We start from the raw sequence: 26,133 nt of genomic DNA, 5'->3' as shown, positions 1-26,133 counted from the left end.
ATTTATTTATAATGTTTGAGATATACATACCTGTATATACGATAAACGTAGTTGCCTAGAAGATGAGAATCTGCATAATTTTCATTCGAATATAGATTGTGTTGGTTAAATATGAGTATTGAACGATAATATATTTGTTTTATCAAAATTAATTCAAACTCAATGCAAAAAATTAAGCTGTCTATTTATATTTACACACACAAAATAGGGTTGATAAGATCTGGAAAAAAAATCCCGAACAAAATATTTCTGCAGCTGTTTATGAATAATTATGCACTAAATATATACGACTTGAGTTTTTTTAACTGCACTCAATCTAAAAACAAGTGTATATATATAGTAACATCGTTCATAACAAAGTAAAAAAAAAAGCCACATATCTAAAGTGCTATTTTGGTTTTTTTTAGAGAGAGAGAGAGAGAGAGAGAGAGAGAGAGCAAAAGCGACCATATGCATCAATTAAGGAGAGTGTTCAAAGTAAAATGAATTTAAAACAAGAGGCCCATGGGTCGCATAGCTTTCCTGAACAACAATTATCATTATGATAATATAATTACCTTTATGGAGTCATATACAAAATATCTAGACAATGTAGAAAAATAGACCCTGTTTTAAAATATTTTCAATTTTGTTTCTGGACATTCTTAAGTTTATTTTTTTTAACGGGATGATTTTTTAGTTATATCGCTTATTGAGCATTGCATTTCTCAAGAAGATCCAGATATAACTTTATATCCCTTGAGGGACACAAGAAATTTGTGAAAATAATATAAAAAAAATTCCTATGTAAAATGGACCCCCCCCCCCCTCAATGTGGACCCACCCTATCCACGAAGATCATAATTTTGACAAACGTAAATATACCCTACCTTAGGTTACATGTACTTGTACGCAAGTTACAGCTTTTCTGGTCAAATGGTTTTTAAGAAGATTCTTTTAAAAAATTGTTCCTCATGTATATTCCCTTGGGAAAATGCAACCTCTATTGTGGCACCACCCTTTCCCCGGGGATAATGATATGAACACACTTGAATCCAAACCACCTGCAAATGCTTTCGCACAAGTTACAGCTTTTCTGGTCAAATGGTTTTTAAGAAGATTCTTAAAAATTGTTCCTCATGTATATTCCCTTGGGAAAATGCAACCTCTATTGTGGCACCACCCTTTCCCCGGGGATAATGATATGAACACACTTGAATCCAAACCACCTGCAAATGCTTTCGCACAAGTTTCAGCTTTTCTGACTAAACGGTTTTTAGGATTTTTTTTAATAGCAGCAATAATTCCTAGTTACATGTATCTTTCCTAGAAAAAGAGCGTGACTCTTCTTTTTAACAGCCTTGTCTAATGAATTTCCATCACTTAAAGATGTTTCGTGTCAAGTTTGGTTGAAATTGGCCTAGCGGTTCTGGAGAGCCAGTCAAGGTGATTAGGCTCCACTGCTACCAAACTTTTCAAGGCACTCGACTCAGTCCTCAACTAAATTCTTTAAAGGTAAACTGCAATAATTTAAGGTCTAAACTCAGACTTGAGGCCTAGTGTTGACTAGAGGAAAGTTGGTAACGGCAGGCTCAGAAAAGCCCACTTGAGCTTTTAGCTCGGGTGAGCTAAATATAAGCATTATCAGAGCGTATAAGATAAGGCTTTAGTTATTTTCTTCAATCTCCTTTTCTCTGTGATAAAAAGTACCCATTTCGTAATTTACTTTGTAAAAGTTCGAATAATAACATTAATCTTGTTTGTTACTTTTGTACATATGGATCATCTTCTTATTGTCATTTATAAATTGAAAAATAAAAATCATCAACAAAAAAATCCATCAACAATTATGTATTACAGGTGTATCTTTAAAACATACCTTATGAAATGAATCACTTCTTTAACATTCTCAGATTTTCAGTATTTAAAAGTTAAATTAATTGAAACATAGAAGGTTTCTTATAATAATATTCTTTCATGTATAATAAGCGCAATGTTCTGTGTAAAGAAAAAATAAAAAATGGAATTCATCTTCAACACTAGTTTGGAAATGTGGACAAAATCTATTTTCTCTATTTGTGTTATTATATTATTTATGATTTCAAACTGCAACTCTTGCATGCAATTTGTCAGAAAAAAAAAAAGAATCACGTGGGGACGATCGCAAGAACCATACACTGGTTACGCCCTAATTAGTGAAATTAATTATTTTTAGCGTGCTTGATCACACAAAGACCGCTATTTTCAAACATCGTGTTATTTTTCACAGATCTTTTTTTACGACCTCCTAGAAAACACCCGTCCGGTCCCGTTGTTTTTACACTTTACCCCCCGCCGAGGTCGGAGTCATAATTAATATACCGATAATTAGCGACAGTTTGATGGGTATTAAGGACTGTACGTGCATGCGCTTCTGTCATTAAGGGTAGATTATATTTACTGAGCAAAATTTATGGTCCTCGCTCTCAGTAGATTAATTAAAATTGAAGTCGAAATCGGCTGAGCGAAAAGGTGGTATGGTTTAAAATTATATTTTATTACGTAAAATGCTGTTCCGGTGGCGTTATTAAGAATAAAGAACAATTCTTTTTGTCAGGCGTGCAAACGCAGCTTGAAGGTTCATTTTAGTTCAGAGCAATTTGCTTTGATTCTTTGCAAGAATACGTCTTTGTAAATAGTAACCTTATAAAAGTACAGTTTATAAAGGAGACTGGACTTTAAGTCATGAGATACAACATAGAGCGATCTATATACAATGTATGTAGAGATATCGATAGAAAACTTAAGAGATTCAGTGTTGTATATCTTTACGTACAATACAACATGTCTGTAGTTAACAAGTGGAACCATTTTAACAAGAGCTAGCTCTGGGTAGTTGTGTCAAACATCACTGTGACGTAGGGCTGTCTATTTCGTTGTTGGCCAATCAGCCAATCTATACTTATTTCGCTTGAATCCAGTGTCATTACCGTCTTTCCTTGTATAAAAAGTTGAAATAATTTACAGTTTGCACTTCCTTTCTTTTGTGATTGGTAAAAATTACATGATGCGAAAGAAGATGGGGGAATAAGATGGCACAAATGCCCATTCGGTATAGTAGTGAAATACATTTTTGAATTTATTTTTCCCCAATTAAATCTATTCAAATATATTATAATACAACTTTGCAAAAGCAAAATTTCTAACTTTAGTCAGTTTTTAATATATTTAACAAAAAATAAGAAAAAAAAGTATTGTTGGAAATTTTGGTGGTATCGAACCCGTAACATAAAAACCCTTGATATATAAGGTTAGCATATGCCAGGTACTCTAACCACTGAGCCATTTCAGACACAACAAAGTGGGCTTTTTAAATATTATGTGTGACTAAGGCCACGAACCACCGGACTTGATTATTTTTTCAAAACGTTCAATTGTTGGGATACAAAATGATATTTTTAATGTATAGTGGGTCATCTCTCCACGTTTTTGTTGATTGAAATCGGTTTGTTTTCCAGTAGACCTTAATTAGACTATGAGAAAAATATGGAGCACAGACCCACTCTATAAAAGAAAATGCCCTGAAGTTCTAAAAAATGACAGTATTTGCAGGTTTTGATAGGTATACGCCTGTTTGAGTCAACATATTCCAAGTATTGAACATACCTATAGGTTAAAAATCAATGATTCGTTAAACATATATTGTTTTAAATGATTTTAAAAAAATCCATCAGATTTATTGATACTTTAATTTTTCAGTAGCCTGTCCGACCGCGTATGGACATTTTACACGCCTTATCCACCCATCTTCTTTACATTTATTTCATTGGTTGAAATACTGTTCGGAGCAAGAGAGATAATTTCAGATGATCTTTTATACGTACGACATAACAATTTTTGTAGATATTAAATCTTAAAAAAGTTAGAAAACGAAAAAACAATACAAATTGCAATGAATGAAATACATGCTTTAATTCTTCAGTACAACTTGTTGAAACACTATTCTGTAATATCTATTGAATTTTTTTGCTCTTTTTTTTTATTGTTTATGCAAATACAAAAAAAAAATGTGAAAATTTGATACGTACATGTATGGCTAATATCAGTAAACAAGTTTGCATATTAGACACAGGAAAAATAAATCAGTAAAACAAGATGCTGAATGTCGTTGTATTATTTGATTTTTTTAATAATACGACCCTTCCTAAGATCTCATTTTCCCTACTTAAGTCTATCTCAACTAACAAACACGTGGTACGCATTTCTTAATTTCAATTCAGGCACGCGCGTTTACAGCAAATATAAAAAAGTTCCACATGTACAAGAAGGCGACATTTACTTAAAAAGAATTAATTTTCATTTGATAATTTATTGCTGTAGCGAGTTTGCTCTAAAGACGGTAAGCTTTTAATAAAGCTTAGCTTGTTAAAATTGTTCTATATATACATGTATATCTGATATGTTAATCATTAAAAAATCTCTTTTCAGGAGTTTATAAATACAGCTTGATTGACGATTTATGATTTTTGTGTGTGAATATACTGAAAGTGATTTTTTTTTTATTGAAAATGTCTTGCTTTCTATTCATTTATTAAAATTATGTTTTGATGCGGCGGAGGGAAATAAATTCTAGATACGAATCGGTGTTAAGATTTTATAGTCTCTTTATCCTTTGATTTTTTTATTTTAAATCAATTCATCATTTTTCCAATCTGTACACAATTGAAAATTTATATGTAATTGTTATTTGATCTGTTGACTTTACATGTTGTGTAAACATTATTTGTACTGTATGATATACAATACTTGTATTGGGAGGGGGCTGTCTAAGTTTTTGAACTAGTGCCAATCCCAGTTGTAAATTTGTACAATAAAAATATGTTCAAATCAAAACTTGACCTATGTACTTCACCTTTTTTTTATTTTGATAGAATCATTACTTTAGCAGAATATTCAAAGTGTTAATGTAGAGAAATGTGAATTTTGTTTCACATATGAAAAAGGTTGCAGGCGCAATGTTGAAATGGTTGCACAAAAACAATATAAACGCGGAATTAATGGCCATTTATTTTTCTTTAATAGAGGATATCTATTATAATTAAAAATATTTCTACGCCCAATCAATGTATGTGTATGTGTTTGGGGGGGGGGGGGGGGGTTGTAAAATCATTCAGTGTAACGAGATCTCCGCTTATTATTAGTTCTGCAGCATTATGTTGTTAAAATAAAATTGAAAATTTGAATGAAAAAAAAATTGACAGCATGTGTCTGGGTTTTTTTCTATGATTTTTCTTTAATTCGAACTTAGTATAATCGATTCCCCATAAGATAACTTTATAAGGGTATTTATATATTTTTTTCCTTCCAAAAGGAAATTGATATTTAGCTAGAAGTTCAAAGTTGATCCTTTTTAAATCTCTCTCTCTCTCTCTCTCTCTCTCTCTCTCTCTCTCTCTCTCTCTCTCTCTCTCTCTCTCTCTCTCTCTCTCTCTCTCTCTCTCTCTCTCTCTCTCTCTCTCTCTCTCTCTCTCTCTCTCTCTCTCGTGTTGTTTTCACGTTACTTTCAATATCTTAAGTAGAAAAAAGTCCTGCATTTCTCAAACAGATACAGAGTAGGTATTAATAAACTTATTTCGATTACAGGTTTTTAACTTCTTGAACGGAGTCATTAGCATACAAACCTGAAAAGTACATGGGCGTTCCCTGCCTAGCGGTAACGTTTTTATTGTGGTGCTTTTATTGTTGTTTATCGCTGTATCTTTAAAACAATAAAGAATAATTTCACAAACCGTACCCGTGGAACAAGAATTAACGGATTCTCAGTTTCCATTATATAGCTTATAATGTTCAGACTTCAAAGAAACAAAATATATTTTCATCTAGCACAGGTGTTTCAATTAGCATATTCGCCTAAAGAAAGCTTGATTTTTAAACATTGTTTTTACTTGCTCAGCCCTAAGCAAAAAAATTCTACATATTTTGAAATAGTCAATAGGCATTACCTTAGAAAGAAAGACAACTCGTCTATTGGATCTGGATATCAAGAAGAAAATTTCATATAACAAGACCCTACTCCATTCTGAAACTGTTTGGTATCTATCTTGCGTTCTACATCAATTTATGAATACTTTCTAGATGAAATTACCTTTTCTTTTACATAGTCAGCTCTGAACAATCAAAATCAATGCTGCATGAAAATGAAGATCATTGGCTGTATCCTGCGCTTTACTTACAAGGCATGTCTAAATTAATTCTATTCCCTATAAAAATCATCATTATAGTTTTTCTTAATTGAACAATCTATCTATCTATCTATCTATCTATCTATCTATCTATCTATCTATCTATCTATCTGTTTAATTCTTCATATAAGCAAGGACTTTCCTCTTGACTTCACAAATCAAAGCATCCATTTTCTTCCAATTTTTCCAATTTCTTTGTAAAATTGCCTATCCCTTATTCACCCCTGCGAATGTGTTCGGAATGTTTTCTTTATCGTTGCTAAGTGCGTAATAAATCCAGAGGTGCTCGAATGAAAGTTCACGAGACTTCACCGAGATTTGTTCAATTCCTGTGAAATTTCGAGCGGAAGTATAAGTGTTCAGATAATATTCTCAAAATACTCAAGTACTGGTCGTTTTTCATATCATATCCTACTTTGATTTATATTAAAACGGGAAAAGCTTTCAAGATGTAGGTCTTATTTCACCATCTAGCAGTTATTTATATTAAACGATAATATTCAGAAGAGAGTTATCGTTCGTGTTTAACCACGTGTAGAGTGGTTGAAAATATAAACATTGGGTTGCTTAATAAAATCAAGCCATGTTAAATGCTTGTGGTGTGCAATACCATGTTTTTAAAAAAAAATAATGGGTGTCTGTTTTGCATTAAAACTTAGTATATCGAGTCATTTTCAAGGAGCATTCTGCATGAAATAGTATAAACTGTTTCACTATTGATGTTATTACTAGGTCAGGCGCGGATCGAAAATTAATCCTCAGGAGGGATCTCTTTTAAGCATGTTAGTTGTTGCAACAGCAGACAAAAACTTATCTTTGTATAGTCACATTTATTTCTAGAACACATTTCATTCACCAATCAATGAAGATAAAGTTTAAAATCAATAAGCCTCTAGATTTTATATTTGACTACAAAAACCTAGATACTGTGAAATAGACTATATACTCGAGGTACGATTGTTACTGTGAAACTGAAAGGGTCAAATAAAACCACGTGGTCTAAAATTTGAATGACAATAACATTCGCAGGGGTGTTATTGTGGCTTCTCCGTGAAGTTATAAGCTGAAAACATACGATATTGCTTTTATATGTTTATTTTACTAACCGCAGTTTACATATCTTACGAGAATTTTTTCCCCTAGTACATTGTAACTGGTATCACTTCTTCTAAATAGTAAAAGTTTAATATCTTGTTTCTATACGTTAATTTTAGTGCAGTCTTGAAATATTATTAGAAAGTTGATTTATTATTTACTTAATTGGAACTCCTTATTCTAAATATCGTCGAATACCATCTGGGTAACGGTATGATGAAAGTTTGAAACCCCAACTTCACTAGCTTGCTTTTATATCAATTTTACAAGTAATGGTCTCTCATTTTCCTTAAAAAAAATGTTCTAACCCCCCCCCCCCCCCCATCCCCAGCGCGATTGTTTTGACAATCTCTTATTCGGAACAGTTATGTGATTTGCTGTTGCAAAAGTGAGCTACATGAACCCGCTATCCCAAATTACTATCACATAACCTTTCACCATTTAATATACATTTGTGACTTTGATATTCTTATGATATTCTGATGTTCGTACATCAGAAAGTTTATGCAAATTTTAGAAATTACGGGCTGTTCGATTTTTCAGGAGAAGATCTTAAAGACACTTATCCATATTTTCATTTTTTCTCCTATGTTTTTCTACATGCATGGAAGGGCCGGACCTGTCAATTTCAAATTAATGGTCAAAAATTTATATATATATATATATATATATATATATATATATATATATATATATATATATATATATATATATATATTAAAAAGTTAATTAATTAATGGTCAAAAATTTATATATATATATATATATATATATATATATATATATATATATATATATATTAAAAAGTTAAGTTTTTAATGTAGCTATATACACAAAGGCAACCTTAACCACTCAAATATGATGCCGTTATGAATGTTTGACAGACCTTTCTTTTTGACGAAATTCGACAGAAAAACGAATAACCCACAAAACTGTGTAATAAATTTATTTACAGAAATTTGCAAATAAAAAAGCCGATGTTATAATGATCATACACGACTCTTCCTTGTATAGAACTCAGTATTGTGCATATTTATAGACTGAAAATGTTCACAGTTATATCCGTTCCCAAGCACTCGTTATGTCAAATATTATATTGTCATCAAACTGATTCAATCGAATGGTGTTTTAGACATATATTTGTAATTCTAAACATTTAAAAATATTCTCTAGATGTATTTTCAACATTACATTCACAATATATCTAATTTCATTGTAGAATGTTTTTCTAAATATTTTTTTAATCTAAATCTGCTTTTTTACCTCTTGTTCATAAAACACAAAGCATTATATCGAAACTGGTTAAAAGTTCAATATCGATTTTCAATAATTTTCCATTGAAGTGAATAAATGACATTGTGTCAAGGACATACTCTTACATACAACAGACAATAAAGATAGCTACTGCATAAAATGGGTACAATTCCGTAAAAAAGCAGACACTACATAGAGTTCAACATCATTTGGCAAAGTCTGGTGCAACAATAAAAGCCAAGTTTATGTATAAAATATCACATCCATGGAATCAAACAAACAATTGAGATATTGTCAAAGAAAACAGTCTCTATACAACTATTAACCAAGCATCACGAGCCATAACGAAATTTGACCTTTGACCTCAGCTGTAGAGATCTGCATTGAAAACATTTTATATTATAGATAGTTTTGAAAACAATTTACATTTGCATAAACGATGATTAGTTGTCACCATGACATCATTATTCCAGGTCTTATTTATAGATGGATGGTAATGTATATGTTTGTAACATGTACCCGTATTGGTCGGTTTTATTTTCCGTAGAAAATCACATGATTGTATTCTTAATAACCCTCTTTTAAGTTTTTACAGTTTTCAAGTTTTATACAATATTGACATTTCAGAGATTAATTCAAGATTCATAATTACTGAGCTCTTCCAAACTAAAATTTCGTTTCATTTACTTTTTCTTTTACTTTCGTTTTTGACAAGACTCATCAATGATGCAATGTTGCTAAAAAAATTTCTAAAATGTAATATAGAGGGTCACAAGTCGGAGGATACAAAAACAAATTTATTCAGTAATCAGCAATCATACGTAACTTTACGCTTTTCCCCAAAATACATACCACTAAATCCAAAACAATTATAAAAACATAATTGCAATTTCAAACGAAAAATACAACAATACTGTATAAGGAATCGGGTGTATTTTGGAATATATGATGTACCCTAAACCAGATGTACGTACATGAAATTATATAACAAGCTTGGTTACAAAATAGTGTTGAGCAACAGTTAATATCAAAAAGTGTAACATCACGCGCGAGAGGACATATAAATGATACCATTCATATTCAAAACCAACTACAAAGTCAGGCAGAATTCCAAGAGAAAGAATTTCAATTTGGGCTTCTGCACATGTAATTTGCTTTCATTGATAATGGCGGCAGTGTTTGTTAAGTTGTTAGAATTAAAGCATTTTAACGATGCTTAATATGCTCTTTATCATAAATACAACTACAGAAAGTTTACAACTGCAAGATTTTGGAAGAAAATGTCATGTTGGTTTTCTCTCTTTCTCTCACTCATGCAGTGTGTGAAATAAGTCGGTTAATATACGTTAGGCACAAAACTAGTAAATCAGACACAGTATTCTGTGAAAGATGTTTGCAATTGATGTTCACTTTTAATTTTTTCCAATCTAATATCATTATCAGAAATACAGTCTTTAATTAGATCATTTCTTTGAACAATATGACTACTCATTTTCCATAAAGCACGATCTTATGCCTTTAAACTTTTAACATCGCGTATTTTGAATCCACGGTAGCTGAAAAAACATGTATATATTTTTTTTCGATGAAATGTAACGTAGTAAATGTAATTTACCAAAGGGTTGGGTTGATAACAGTGGGTGAACTGGCCTTGGTATCATTTAACCAATGAAATAGTCACAAACTCTGCATTTCGTAGCATGCGCAATGCAGAAGGTAAATAATTGCATCCTGAAACTAATAAATAGAAAGACATGCAGTACACTTTGAGTATCTTTAAAGTTCTTAAGTCCGAGTCCCTTCTGTCACCGGGCCCAGGACATTTCGAGTTTCCTGCCGAAGTTAATTTCTCTGTATCACCTCAAGCCACTACGTCACTATCTGCGCGTAGTTCAACCGTTCTATTTTCCGGTGACAACATTGCCGTTTCTTCGGTGATTTCTGATTCCGGAATCTCAATGTGCACGTCGATAGAACTTCCGGCCGTCTGCTTGGTGGATGTGTCACTCTTTACACTTTTTGTGCTTGCGGTATCTTCGTGAATGGTTGTTGCCGTGTCTTTGCTATCCTTGCTGGTTGCCATGTCACTCTCTTTGCTTGTAACCATATCACTTTCCTTACTAATAACCATATCGTATGGGGGTGGCGAGGGTAAATTTCCCTTCTCGTTTCTGTACCTTCTCCAGGCTTTCTGGATAACCCTTGCGGCGTAGTGCTCTTTCTGTCGCATAAGGGTAGAACTTGTCACGTGATATTCGATTTTCTCCTTATCTTTGTCAACCTCGTTGACATCAATCTCCCCCGGCGTGTCCGAGGTCCCCAGGAAGTTCTTCGTTAGGGCATCTAGAATATCCCTGCAATACACTTTGTCATCTTCGCAAATCGGAATATCCAATTTCACAAGCATAAAGTGATTAGGTTTTGGAAGTCTCAACGGTTCTTCTAGGTAATCCACAAAGTCAGACAACTGACTAAGTTGAATAAATTTCGTAGCCTCTGGGTCGAATTTTTCCCATTTCTCATAGAACAGGTCAAACTCGTCAGAAGTTAAACCTTGCTGAACATCTTCTGTTGCCTGACTGAAGTTCTCTAAAATGACGGCTATGTACATATTCACTACCACAAGGAAGCTTATAACTAAGTAGGAAGTCAAGAACATAACACCCGCCTTGTAATTACCACAGTCACTGTATATAGTTGTGCCATTGTCAAATCGGACAGTTTCCTTAATACAATCCTCCTCGTTCGTAATTCCGGCCAGGGCGCCATCCCAGCCTGCCGATGTACACATTTGGAACAAATATATCATACTTCGGAAGAATGTTTCAAAGTTAAAACAGTCATCTATGCCATATTGGTGTTTTACATGCATAAAGAAACTCATCCCGAACGTGGCATATATAAACATTACAAGAAACAGCAGTAAAGCGATATTAAATAAAGCAGGCAACGACACGGCAAGAGAAAATAACAAAGTTCGAATCCCTTTCGCCGACTTGACCAAACGGAGCACTCTGCCAACCCTGAAGACCCTGACCACTCGAAGAAGCGTAGGCGAGACCAGGAATTGGTCCATGACGTCACTCAGCGCAACGCCTGCAAAATAAAAGAGTCTTTGCATCTAAACAGGAATAAAGGGTTTGTGACGAATAAAATCAGTTTCTATTACTTTCAATCTCATATTAGAGGAACGTATGAATTGGTACATGTATATAATACAACTCTATATATATTTTCTACTAAATCATGCCGTCAATTAAGATATACATATATAATATTATATCAAATAGTTAACACGAACAAAGAGAACCCCTTTTTCTTCAGAAATAGAACTTTGTAATAGTAATATACTTAATCTCACAATGATTAGTATAACTACTACATGCACACACCCATGCCAAACATCAACATATTATGCTCAATATATAATTCTTACAACCTACACATTTTCTCAAACCAGACAAAACTGATAAATTATCTTCCTGCACATTTGTATCATTTGAAATGCATAATTTTTTGGACCAGTCATACCGGTATATATTATATAAGATGTAGCTCTATGCACAATGATGAATAGTTGAGAACCTTTCTTATCAGAAAACCAGCAAATTTTTTTTCAATATTTGTCATTTTGAATTATCTTAATTTATGAGGATAAAATTATGCGACTGCTTTTAATGCAGTTTTATCTGTGTTTCGTTTTCAACGTATTAACAACTGTTTTTAAAACACATATTAAATTAGGGTGGGGGCCTCTTGAAATTTGCAAAATTATTAAATAAAAACTGTGTAATGTGCAATTTCTTGAAATTCATTTTACAGACAACTTATTGCATTCTTATTTTTCGATACTTGAAACTAAACAAAAATGTCATGGATAGAACTGCTCTATTATAAACTTAAACTAAAAGAGAGCAAGTTAGTATGAAGAAATACACACAGTTATGAGAAAAACTACTACTCAACAAAACTTCATTAAATGACATTCTTGAAGTTCGAACTTTGCAATGACCGGCAACTCAGCTGAACACAGTATGATAAATTTAATACAACCAAAATTTTTTTTATATCATCAATATTTCAAAGGTAGTATAATGCCATGCACCAAGGGAGATCACCCATCACACGTTTACTCACTGACAATTTCTCCTATATGACAATAGAGGTAAATTACATTAAAAAGCAGCATATTATATCTGACAACCAATATAGCAGATGCATACCACTTAAAGAAATAAAAACTATGTGCATAATCTAAAAACTTAAGCACCCACTAAATACATGCGAGAATCGACTAATAAACCAAAGTTTCTATTATTCCATCATGGGTAGTCAAACATGCAGAAATCATACATAACTGCAGGCAGTGACAATAAGCTGAGTGTAAAATGCGGCAAATATACTGAACATTATAAGCGGCTATAAGATACATAGATTAGCGTGGCACGAATGAAACTGGATCATTTTATGAAACCATATATTGGATACATCACAATATAGGCTACGAAAGTCCAGTGAATACATATTGTCTGTGTATGTTGCATATAGCTATAAACAAGCACCATTGCATTCACAACAAAAGCATAGATCTATGAGAAATAACAATTCAAAACATGTTTAAAGGAATTATTCGCTTGCGTTTTTTCAAAACTAATAAATTTAATAGACGCATTAACTGATACCTATAATCGATAAAAATATGACAACTGTAAATTTGATACATAAGATTTTATCTATATACTATAGTACATTAGTCTAAAACTTTTATTATAAAACTATTCAAAGTTTTTTTGAAAGATTTTGCATTTCGATCGGCGATTAAAAGCAAGAAGTAATTCCTCGTTTACAAAAAATAAGACTTCTATTAACAGAAAAACTCTACAAAATTTAAATTAAAATCATTACTTTGTCTGACGTATATGCATACTTCTAGGGATATACTAGTATACAAGTAAACTGACATAATTTATTAAAAAAATTCTACAAAACGATAGTAAAACACGAAATAGATATTATTCTTACCTAGGATTGAAAGTACCACTACCACAAAGTCAAATATATTCCATGGGAACTTGAAGTAGAAATGCCTCAGTCCGATAAGTTTGAGAACGCACTCGACCGTGAATATAATGATGAACGACATATTCACGTGGTTCAAGATGGTCGTAAACATCTGGGACTGCTTGTAGTGTTCAAGCGCCATGGTCAGCATGTTCAGCATGATTATTATCATGATCCCGATGTCAAATTTCTGGTTGGTCACAGCATCAAAAATCCATCCCATGATTATATTCTTTACAAAAAAAAAAATCAATAACATAATTACAAGTGAGTTGTAGGATATCTACAGGAATCATAAAACGTATATACACTTTCTAGAAATATTCACTTTATAATGCATAATAGAGAAATCTAAATCGAGAAATAATTATATATATACTTTCATTATCCTCTATCATACAAATAGTTTTAATTTGGTATTAATTGTTTTTTTTAACATTTGAATATTAGTCAAATTTTGAAAGAAAAACAGATGAAAACATTTCGATAAACTGTGATTAGTTTTTGTATATATACAACTTGAAATGAATATTAGTGCTTTTAAAAGTGAGTGAAATTACATGCAATGTTTATCTGTAAAACATTCAATTGTAGTTGCAGAATAAATTAGAAGAATGTAAAGATTTATAACATTTTTATATCTTCAAACAAAATGCATTTTTTTTAAAATTATCTATCAATGTATAGAAATTACATTGAAGAATGAATAGATGATTCCAAATGGGACAAATCCATTTTCAACTAAAACACGTGTAACTAACATGCACATGTATGGCATTACAAATACAGGAATGTACATATATCAACTAGAAACATGCGTATAAAGAGAGCATTCATGGTTTTCCCGACTGCTAAATTGAAAGAACTTCATGCCAAAAAGTGCTTTGTTAATCTGTTTCGATAAATAGATGTGCGGTAAACTAAAACTTTATCTAATATATATACAAATTTTACACCCGATTTTAACAAAATTTACAACAACTTTTCTGTGGAATATTATTTTAAATTCTAATAAGTGCCAACCTATTTCACTACTGGTGCAAAAGTCAAACGTTAGAACCGGCGTTAAAGAAATTGAAATGTTTTCAATAAAATAGTATTAATCGAGGGTAAAAAGATGAGATGTTAATACTATTAGTTCGGATATTGGACAAAAAAAAAGTTTATAACAATTAGTCATAAGGTTTGATAAAAAAGAAACCGATATTCAACACCGTGGCAAATAATATTTTAAAGTTTTTCGAAGACACGTTTTTTTTTAAATTTTAAACACAGAATAATTCTACATGTTAAAGGATATATTCGATTTATTGCCTTCATTTTAGATAATGATTTTTTTCCTCAAAAGAACCACGGTATTTTATTTAATTTTCATGCCGTGCTTGAGTGTAGACTGAGCATGTCAAAAAGTATGCAACTTGAACCACGTGATCAGTCTACGTCATTCTTGTGTGTGTATAACACTAACGCTTGGTCGGGGGATAGATTTCTGCGGAGACTTAGACGACATCCGCTTCATGGCCATGTAATACTTTTTCTGGTCATCTGTCATAAACATCTCCAAAGATCCACCAGCCTGTATAAAAACATAGGATTTTGGGGTTTATTCAGGAAAACACCTTTTATTCCCTGTAACAAGGTTTTGTTTGGTTAGTATACCGCTTCTGTCTTAATTAAGCAGTGGTTCACCCATCACCCAGTTGTGTATATATGGCTACATGTTATATAACAAGGAATGGTTTACACGTAACACAAGGAAGAGAGCAAACAAACCAGTGTCTGTTCTCAGATGTCATGATTTTTTCATTCATATTCGAATCTCATTCTTAACTTAAAGACAACGTCCATACAATAACTTGGTAAAGATTTGTTCGCTTCAGATAAAGTAATCAGAAAAAAAAACTCATGACAGCAGAGGAACTTGGAAGACAGATACTGGTTGTAACACGCTATATAAAGCTATGAGCTATGAACACGCTAAGACATAGAGACGAGGAGAGAGTTATGTCAATAGCCACGCCAATAAGATGATGACGTCACAAGCCAATATACACGCAGCTTTTTTTAAAAAACGAAACTAACTCCTGGTCTTGGAATCGATTTTTGTGGAGACTTGGCCGCCATCCGCTTCATCGCTTTATAGTATTTCTTCTGGTCTTCTGTCATAAACATTTCTAACGATCCTCCAGCCTAATACAATATTTCAGGCAGACATTCTGTTATTTACTTAAAATCATCTTTTTCAAAAGGATGAAGCAGAATTTGCGTAGAAATATTTCTTAATCGCCATTTTCATAGCTTAACTCTTTTAGATTTGTAAATTGCAAATTAACTAAATACATGTACATGAAGTTGAAAATATAGTACTGCATGTAGTATTCCTTAACATAAGAAATAAAAGAAGTCATCAGATAAATCTCTAAAAGAGAACAGTTTTGTTATACAAACATGATTTAATAATTACCCCAAGAAGAGTAAATGATTAAAATAGATTCTTATTTCAATTTCAGCAATACAAGTTTTTAAAATCAATGCTTTTACATGCATGCATTTATCAATTTTATTTTTATATATAATTAAGTTTTGCACGTGTAACATTATCCTGGATATAAAGCACGGTAGCATTTTGTAATGTATATATGTATAGTTATGATTACCTTTTTTTTCTGCTGATTGAAGTTTTCAATGATGACACCGATGAACAGATTCAGGGTAAAGAATGAACCGAATATGATAAAGAAGACGAAGTACAGGTACATGTAAACATTGACTTCTCGCTCGGGCTGCTCGTCAATCTGTTGATAATAAAGAAACATCAGATTCTTGCTGTAATCACAGTAATATATCTCCCTGCTCATTGAGAGAGAACAACACCCTCAGTTTTGTCAAACTTTTGTTTACATGCCTTCGTAAAACGCTTAGTTATTCCTGTTATTTTAAAGATCATGCGCGGATCTAGAACGGAGGGGGGGGGGGTCAGACCTTCCTGGCAAATTAAAATTTACTTCACTTAGTAATTTCACCAAAACAGGGCTTTTGACCCATCCACCCGCACGGCAAACACAATTATTCTTTGGTCCCCCACCCCCCTCCGAAAAAAAATACTAGATCAGCACATGAAGTCGATATAATACTTGTGTATTTTTGCTGCTACATGTTTTACAATAAAAAGGCTTACTTCTTTGCTGTCTATTGCGTCATTCATTACTTCGATCCATCCTTTGTATGTCGCCTGTTGAAGCAGAACAAAACAGTCTTAACTATTGTAATTGAATTTTCTTATAGAGAAAACAAAAATCCTTCAAAATGAATTCACCTATTTTTCACAGACAATTAAATGCCTATAGTCACTTTCATGTTGAATATGTGACACCATGATAACACGTGCAACGCATGTGCATAAATGATAAATGTACTCACTACTTGGAACAATGCCAGGTACGACATCAGTACGTCATCAAAGTTGATTTTGGAGTTTATCCATGTATAATTTTTTTCTAGACATTCAAATTTGTTTTTAGTGATGTTTACAGACAATTTGTTTCCGTCTTCATCCACGCATTTGTAAAACTTGCCGGCGAAGAACTGTACCCCGACGATTCCAAATATCAACCAAAAAATGAGGCACACCATCATGACATTGGCAATGGAAGGAATGGCTTTGATCAAAGCATTGACGACGACCTATTTGGGAATAACACTGCTTTAACACAACAATCAATTCATATTAAGTGCCAACTGTATATTCATCGGAATAAATGCATATCTAGAATAAGTATTTAATTTACATATATGAAGGTCTGTATGTCGCATAAATATAATTAAATCTTATCCCTACCCTCATTCCCTCCCACCGGGACACAGCTCTTAGGGGTCGTAAGGCTCTCAGCGTCCTCATGGCTTTTATTGCACCGACTTTTTCCATACCAAGCAGTTCGAAGACCAGCATTACGATTGAAATCTAGATGGAGATTAAGCTTTAATTATAAATACTTGTTTTTGTAAAAGTATAAACCTATATAAACAATTTTCAATAATAATTTAAGTTAAAGGGTTGCAAGTCGCGGCAGACTTCCAAATACATTTTGAAAAAAAAAATCAAAACATAACATCATGTTTTACGTTTTATAGATATTTTTGCATACATATTGCACTTTTGCCCTAAGCTCCTCACAACCAAAGTTGCGTTCAAGACTCCATAAACGCAACTGTAGAGTACAACACATAAAACTAATATACAACAAAATTGTAAACAATATTTTCAAGTGGATGTAATATTATGTAATGCACTTGCAGTGCTGGCTTTACTAAGGCAGAAGTGCTTACTTATCAAACTGTATATACCCATAAACATCAAAATGATGTAGCTATGATTTATCTATATTATTGATAAATACACCGGTATCAATTCAACACGAAAATTTAATGTTAAAGTTAACAAAGTATTATTACACGTGTTCTGTAAAAACAACAAAAGATAAAAAAGCTCTGCGGCAATTCATAACTTGATTGATAACAGAAAAAGTACCATGATCAGGATGGTTTTTCATCGTAGAGAAACACTGTTCAAAATGTTTTTTTGATTAACGTTAACGGAGAGAGAATCTGGGAGTGACACGGTGAACTCAATAAAACAAAGCGTATTATATACTAAATATATAGCAATTATCAAAAACGGGGTTACAAACTTACCCCAACGATAACAAAGTCAAGCCAACACCACGCATCTGTAAAATATTTCTTGAATCCAAACGCAGTCCATTTTATGAACATTTCTATAATGAATACAGTGGTAAAGAACTTGTCCGTTATTTCAAGAATCTGTTCCAGTGTTGGCCTCTCTTCCAAGTATACATCTTCGATTGCCTGTAATTATCATTATTAATAATAAATGTTAAATCTTCGTAATAAATGCCATATATTAAGAAAATTTAAAAAAAGAAAAAGGAAATGGTTTATTACAGTGATTCATATGACAGAAATTGGGGATGAATTTCCTATGTATTTTTAATTGTCAGTCATTACAGCAAAAAGAATTCAATCAGCAAGAACTCAACCATCAAAATAAAAAATACTGTTAAAAATACATATAATGTCAAATAGTAAACACTGGGTTTATTTTTTTAAAGAAAATTATATTCATTAAATTTATTATGAAAATAAATAAAATATGCTCCCCAAGTAGTTTCTGTACTTCACATTTATTAAAACATGAGGCTATACCTTTCTTTATACTTGTAATTTCACGTACGCCGTTGTTATTTAATTTGAAAATCTAAACGTTTAGGCATTTTATAGTCTCTTTATACCATTGTAAAGTGGTTTGAAATTAAAATAAATGAATCTGAATCATCACAGAACAAAACAGCACTTACAAGAGCGATACTACTGGCAAGAATCATTGTAATAATGAAAGTCTCAAAATATTTGTGTTCGACCAGGGCATAAGCTAAACATCGTATCTTCCAAGCCTTCTTCCCCCATTTCGTGTTTTCAAACCGTATGCAGCACGGGCACTTCCGTCGGCAGATTTTACAAAAGCAGTCATCCGGGTAGTTTGCATAAGTGACCTTGACCTCGTTTATTTCCGGTTCGCCGTCTGCGTCGACTTTGGTTAAGCTCAATTTGGTGTCATCGTCTGACATTGAATGGTGACTGTTGGAACTCAGTGATTCCCTTGGACTCGCACGACTGTTTGGGCGTGTGGTATCTTCCGCTTTCTGTGCATAGGTCATTGAAAATAAATATACAAATGTGAGCAGAATGTACATTTTTAAAAAAATATTAACACGAAGATGGTTAGTGTCCTTAACATATTCACAAATTTTGACTATTAATAATCAAAATTTTTGTATATGACACTCATAATCACACAAATTTTACAATTTAAAAAAAAAAGAGGGTACACAGGTTTTCCTCAAAACTGTTATACGCACCTTTTCGTCTTCCACAACAATTGTTGTTGATTTGTCTGTGATAAAATTGAAGAATAAAATTATTTTCCAGCTAAACTTTTAAATAAACAAAAAGATATCTGTTCTCACAGTGCAATGTTAACTGACTTGAAAGTCTCAAGAACAATAATACGTTACTTTGAAACCAAGAACATTTTATTTGTTTAAAATAAAATTGTTTGCATTTTAAACATATAAGTAGAGAGAAAATAAAAAAACAGATAAAAGTATATTCACGACAAATAGTTAAATAATCTGAGCTATAAAAATTCTTTTTTTTTCTTTTTAGTGTTAATTATCAATTCAAAGCACCTATAGATGAATCTGGATAGATTGGTTGCTTTTATAAAAACTGGAGCTCGTCATCAGTAAATGAAGCTTATATCGGATAGAAAAGGATAGTCACAGTCAGCACTGTTTTACTTGGCACTTTTTACGTCGAAATCATTTACCAATTTAATTTACATCATAATATCATAACCCTTTATATTCTACATAAAAAATAAATGTAAGAAAACAAAAATTGATATCGATTGGTAAATGGATTTTTATCCCTCTGTTTCTTTGTTTGAAAGCCTCAGAATATTATGGATTTTTGCAAATCGCCTTTTAACCAGCCAATTTGTATATAGTGAGTGCAAGCTAATGTTGAAAGAAAAAAATTCGTGATTTTGTTTTTAAAACTTGGCTATAACTACAATGTAAATCAGTCCAGTTTCAATTAGGGCGAAGTTTGGCGAATATAAACCGCAGGGAATTTTTTTCTCATATGCAGTAGTCATTAGTTTTATCAAGAACATTCTCTTTAATTTTTAATCAGAGGAATAATAAACCCTAAGCTACAGACAACAAGCAAAAGGATAAAAATGTGATGAAAAAATATCAAATATTTCACAAAACAAAAGTTACCGGGTGCGTGGTTATCCACTAGATCTACATCTCCTAATGGATTAATACAAATGACAAATTATAAATCACCAATCAAATCAATTATAAGTGTCATTGATTTTCACAAATCTTTTGCTGAATGCCTTGCAAATTCGTACGATGGAAATTGCAGCGAACTATATAATAATGTTTATAATTAATATTTATATCAGTACCTGTTCAAATTAATTTAAATAATTCAAATAAAAATTAAATAAAATTTTTCTGCTAGATGAGAAGCTACCACATACATGATGCCATTGAAAAAATTATTATTTTAATTTTTTTTAAAGAACAGTTAAATTACAGAAGATGTTAAAATAAAAATTCTGGTAACAGTAATTTCATTCTTTTAATGTTTATATATAAACGACATAGATCAAACCTTGTAATGTTCATAGATCATTTTTGATTGATTTCAATTGAATAATAAATTACATGATTCAAGAATGGCATCCAGCAGAAGAATTAATGAAAGTCTTTCACAAAGTTAAGTCACACGAAAATCAATATAAAGTGCTAATACACGACAGAAATTAAATACAATCGAAATCTAGTTTGTGATCATTTTACCAAATTATAATTGATTTTTAAAGTTTAGTTTGCTTTGCGTTATGCTGAAATTCTTTTTATTGACTAATTGTATTAAACTATTATCGCTTCAATGTTTTAGTAATAACATTAACTTCTGTCGAGTAAAACTAATAATAAAGTGAAAATAAAACCTTGAACAGAGATTTCGTCATCGTCAAATTTAGTCTGCATTTCAATCAGTGTACCGTTGCTGAATGTCGCCTCCCCGTCTGGAATCGTCTCCTTCCCATTCACACGCGGGCTTGGTTCTCTCTCGTTCGCTTTGGGTTTAGCTTTCATTTTCACTTTCAAACACACTATCACTTTGACTTTGACCCATCTTCCAAATCTAAAACATTATAAAAGGGAAAAAAATGAAAATTTTCCAATTGCTGTTCTTTTACCTATTCTAAATGTAAATACTAAGGAATCATAGATCTCATGGTGTCTCAATATTGGTAAAGTTTGTAAGACCCTTGCATTCACTCACAAATAAAACATCCTAAAAGAATTACGGAACGCAGTGCATTGCGATTCATCAATCATTGATTAATAATTAGTTTTAAAGAATCTATTAAAATATTGACAATCCACGAAAAATAGCCCCTACAAAATTTCATGATTCTAAACTTAACAACTGAATGTTGGCTCGCACGGAAAATATCAAGACAATGTTAAAGTTTAAGATGACAAAGAAATTTCAACACGGCAATGTATTGCAGACCGTTTAAATCTATCGATGGCCTCCGAGAGTTTGTTGGGTTCCTTGTCTTCTTCGCTCTCTCCTCCACTAAGACTCTCAGCTCCAAACGAGTTCAACAGCAAGGCAAGAAAGAGGTTAAGTACCTATAGATACAATAGAAAACAACGTCATTATAAAGTACCTATAGATACAATAGAAAACAACGTCATTATAAAGTACCTATAGATACAATAGAAAACAACGTCATTATAAAGCATCAACAATAAACTTAAAAATACTTATTCATTAAATGTGTATGCAAACCATGATGTTATGCAAACCATGATGTTGTTGTACCAATGATTGTGTTCCATCATTAAAAGCATTAGTAAATTGCAAGTTTTTATTTTTAGAAGGGACACTATTGTCTCCTTCCTCCAAGGTTTAAGAATTTATTTTGAAGATTAGAAAACATTTAAAAACATAGTTGTGAGTTCGTTTGTCACTTTAAATTAAGATAGCTCTAGCTAGTAGATACTAGCCATTATAGACTTAAACTTACAACCAGGTTGCCTATGACGTAAGTCAACAGAAAGAACGGGACACAGATCGGCCCATTGGCGTTCGTGCAGCCCCACATGGACTGGATCCACTCTCCACACAACACACGGAAGATAATCATAAACGAGTGGAGAAAGTCTGTGAAGCTCCACCTCGGCATGTCGTCCCCATATTCAGCTATATATCCGTCTCGGAATAACTGCTGTCCCATCACAGCGAATATAAACACCACAATGGCAAGAACAAAGATCAGGTTGCCCAGCGCTCCCATCGTGCCAGCCACGATACGAATCAACATGTTTAGAGTCTGCCATGACCGCGCCAGCTTGAACACTCGTAACTAGAAGAAAAGAATGAACAAGATAATTAATAAATGTTTTTTATTTAAAAGTTGCATTTGTAAGGTCAACAAATTACCCATCAAATACACAACTAAAAATTATAAACATGATTTTAAGCCATAAACTTCAATTTTTAGTAAAGAAAAATCTAAATATAATAGTTTTTTTTAAAATAAATTTTGATTATTCTCTTATATCTCCATACATAGCTCTTCTTTAAAAGGAGGTGAATATACATGTAGTCTAAAATTAAGTCTTTTTGAACTGCACTTCATCATAATGTATGAAAACTGAGTTATCTTTCTTTTAACAAAGTTCACAAAATTTAAAACGGCATTAAATATACTATTATCTTACCAAACGGAAGCTCCTGAGAACCGATAAACCGGAAACGCCATCTAACGCCATTTCTAAAAAGCTGAGAAACACGATCAAGAAATCAAAGCAGTTCCAGCCATCTCTGAAGTAGTACATGGGACTAAGGGCAATCAGTTTGAGGAAAGCCTCGGAGGCAAATATCGCTGTGAAGACCTGAAAGGTTTTAAAAGAAAGAGAAAACCTATAGATTAAGATTTTATACCAGAACAAGTGTTTTATAGGCGAGTTCATGATGAAGTTTAGGTATATTTTGATACAAATGTTGTTTCATTTCAAAAGAAAAGACGACAAAAACACTTGCATAGTTTCCATTTTGTAGGATTTCCGTGAGTTCCGGAGATTTCGGATGCTGATCAGCCGCCATGAAGGCAGTGTTTGCTAGGATACAAATGGTGATGAAGAGGTCTACAAAAGCATCCAACACGATGAGACCGACTATCTCCTGGAATTTTAAGTAACAAGGGCAGCAGGTCCAGCTACAGAAGCGTTTGTACAGTCTGTCCTTCAGCGGCTCCTCTTCTTCCTCGAAAGGAAGGTAGTCGCTCATTACACCTGTAGGGACGAGAATCAACATTGTAGTGTGGGGAGAGAGAGAGAGAGAGAGAGAGAGAGAGAGAGAGAGAGAGAGAGAGAGAGAGAGAGAGAGAGAGTCAGTTAGTTAGTTAGTTATCTTAATACATGTTGACATACATCTCCTGCATATTCAGTTAAGTTTTTGCGGTTAAAGGGCAGAAATATGCAACCATACAGTCAATGGAAACTTGAATTTTTACGAATAATCGTGTTTACTACTTACTATGCCTGCTGTTCCGGTGGCCTTCCGCATGCGCTAAAAGACTCTTCAGCACCATCATGTCTACCAAAAAAGACGCCATAACTTAAATATCTACGGGATCCATTAAATGTTAAAAGATGCCATGAAAAATGAGGTGGTTAAAAGTTTACCTCTCGGGTCTACGTGCTTCCCCCCATGAGGGTGGCATATTTCACCGTCATGCGATTTTTTCTCAATATCCATTCGTGACCCATTTATTGACCCCTGTAAATTGTTCATGAACTTTCTTTAGTTATTATATGTCAAGATTACTCGAATCGTTAGAATATTTTTGCTTTTGCTTTCTCAGCTCATATGTTTAAATTAAAATAAAAAAAAAGATTTCTAGTACTTTTTGTACTACACATTCTACATAGTTAAAAAAACAACACAATTTATACCTAATATTGGTATGTGTCATGATATAGTATAATATTGTATCAAGCATCGGTTATTTATTTATTATATATTAGATTCTTTCGAATATACATGTAATTATGTGATCAACATTAAGCAGCGAATGAGCCCCATAACCTTGCGAGCAAATTAGTAGATTGTTCCACAAAGCATGCCACAATCACCATATGATGAACAATGAATGCAAGGGATTGACCATGGGGTAGTGTGAGGGATGTCAGGATATAAACATGCACCAAAATTAATGATATGATGCTAATCGAGATGATACATAGAGTATTCTAGTCTGCGTAAGGTTTTATGTCAAGTCTATACAAATGTGAATGAAATTAGATCAGAATTTTAGCAAAGAAGAAAATTAAATATTTTGCCTAAAACCCAGTTTAAAATTCAGGAAGATATATTTGTCGAAATAGCATTTTAAACTAGAACCAAACTGAAAGATATTATGGAAGAAGTATATAAATATATTTGAATATATATTTAAAATGAAGAAGTGGTATTTTGGTAAAGGGGAAATTGGTACCGAGAATTGCCGTTTTTTGCATACAATTACAAGGTTACAAAATTTAATATTTTGACCTGAAAAAAAGCACACTTTAAAAATCTTTACTAAAACATAATTGGTGACCTTTATACTTTTAAGTAACACATATCTGCAGAAGTCTTTTCAGACTTACATTCTCAACAAGTTTACCCCTGTCCCCTGCGTCATGGGGGTGGAGCAGGGAGCTGTCCTTTGGTTTTTTCCAGTCCCACGGAGTATCTAATTTCCCGGGCTTTTCTAAAGGAGATCGGGGAGACTTCGGTAGGGATCGCCTGCTGTCACGTGACGCGAAACTACTGCGTCTCGAGGAACCAGTGCGTTTTAATAATGACGCATAGCTACCTCTTCGTGACGCAATGAATTGCTTATAAGTCAGATTCATAGTTAAATCATCCGAACATGGGGTAACGGCATTTGGATCGTCAATAAAGGGTAGATTGTCCAGCATTAAAGGTTGATGGTCAGCGTGATTAGGCTTATATTTCTTCTTTGTGTTTCTCCGTACAAACGGTGTGCCGGGCAAACTCAAACTAGGTTGCTGCAAAAAATGCACATACACAATCAAGGAAGCCAAAAGCTGTTAGGGATGATGCATAGCGCCAGATTAGCCAAGTGTTCTTTGTATAGAAATGAATAGACAAGGAACACCACACTTTTAAATTTGTTAACTCAAAGCAAAATTAGTCATTGTTTTAATTTACTCTGTAAACTACAAACGGTGGTGCAAGACTTCATGCAAAGTACTTTAAAGAAACATAACATAGTGTGAGGGGGATAACACACAATTTTAAATACTATCGTTAGTAGTTTTAGGAACCCCAGCAATTTTTTCCCCATCACCTCAGTGACATGTTACACATCAAACATTACCTTCTTCATGACACTCAGAAATTGTCCGTTTTCGTCCGGTTTATTGGACCGGAGACTGATTTTGTCTGCATTTTCATGGTCACTTAACGACGTGTCTGATTGGCTCTTTGCTTGAGACATTTTTTCCTCCAGATATTCATGATAATCTTCCCGTAGTTCGTCATGCATTGTTTGTTGAATCTGTGCACATATAATTTTACAAGTATTATCAAAGTCATCGACAAACTCTTGAAATATATAACAGGAAAACTCAGTAAAATATATATGTAAACCATATCAATAAAACAACATTGATCTTTCAAAAAGACGTGCAAAATCGCAGAGTATCATAACCATTATGATAATGAATGATCGGGAACATTATTTTTTCCTGACCCGAGGGATTTAGGAAATTAGTGGATTGGGTAATTTAACGGGGATGGGTATGGTTGGAAGACCATTGGGTTAAATTCATCATAC

The 26,133-nt window shown here is 32.9% G+C and overlaps 1 protein-coding gene across 18 annotated transcripts in view; it reads right to left on the bottom strand.

The window, feature by feature from the left end:
• Positions 1-8,225: 8,225 nt before the first annotated feature.
• LOC105322803 (sodium channel protein para) overlaps positions 8,226-26,133 on the bottom strand; it is a 52,781-nt gene continuing 34,873 nt past the window's right edge. For 7 of the 18 annotated variants that reach the window (XM_066089104.1, XM_066089106.1, XM_066089107.1 and 4 more), the window contains 21 exons: positions 25,675-25,854; positions 24,938-25,342; positions 23,972-24,065; positions 23,823-23,882; positions 23,328-23,578; positions 23,006-23,179; positions 22,309-22,647; positions 21,789-21,910; positions 21,217-21,413; positions 20,474-20,506; positions 19,547-19,581; positions 18,986-19,330; positions 18,303-18,476; positions 17,449-17,571; positions 17,031-17,294; positions 16,789-16,842; positions 16,268-16,405; positions 15,079-15,186; positions 13,572-13,842; positions 12,687-12,698; positions 8,226-11,645 (listed from right to left, as the gene is read on the bottom strand). In XM_066089104.1, the coding sequence (XP_065945176.1) occupies positions 10,411-11,645; positions 12,687-12,698; positions 13,572-13,842; positions 15,079-15,186; positions 16,268-16,405; positions 16,789-16,842; positions 17,031-17,294; positions 17,449-17,571; positions 18,303-18,476; positions 18,986-19,330; positions 19,547-19,581; positions 20,474-20,506; positions 21,217-21,413; positions 21,789-21,910; positions 22,309-22,647; positions 23,006-23,179; positions 23,328-23,578; positions 23,823-23,882; positions 23,972-24,065; positions 24,938-25,342; positions 25,675-25,854 (4,614 nt within the window). In that variant the 3' untranslated portion in view covers positions 8,226-10,410. Of the gene's footprint in view, positions 11,646-12,686; positions 12,699-13,571; positions 13,843-15,078; positions 15,187-15,692; positions 15,801-16,267; positions 16,406-16,788; positions 16,843-17,030; positions 17,295-17,448; positions 17,572-18,302; positions 18,477-18,985; positions 19,331-19,546; positions 19,582-20,473; positions 20,507-21,216; positions 21,414-21,788; positions 21,911-22,308; positions 22,648-23,005; positions 23,180-23,327; positions 23,579-23,822; positions 23,883-23,971; positions 24,066-24,937; positions 25,343-25,674; positions 25,855-26,133 lie in introns of all 18 variants that reach the window. The other 11 variants (XM_066089111.1, XM_066089122.1, XM_066089120.1 and 8 more) reach the window with 9 other exon arrangements.

Source organism: Magallana gigas, chromosome 6 (genome assembly GCF_963853765.1).
Source record: "Magallana gigas chromosome 6, xbMagGiga1.1, whole genome shotgun sequence".
Lineage (NCBI taxonomy): Eukaryota > Metazoa > Mollusca > Bivalvia > Ostreida > Ostreidae > Magallana > Magallana gigas.
This window is presented reverse-complemented; position numbering and strand designations above follow the sequence as displayed.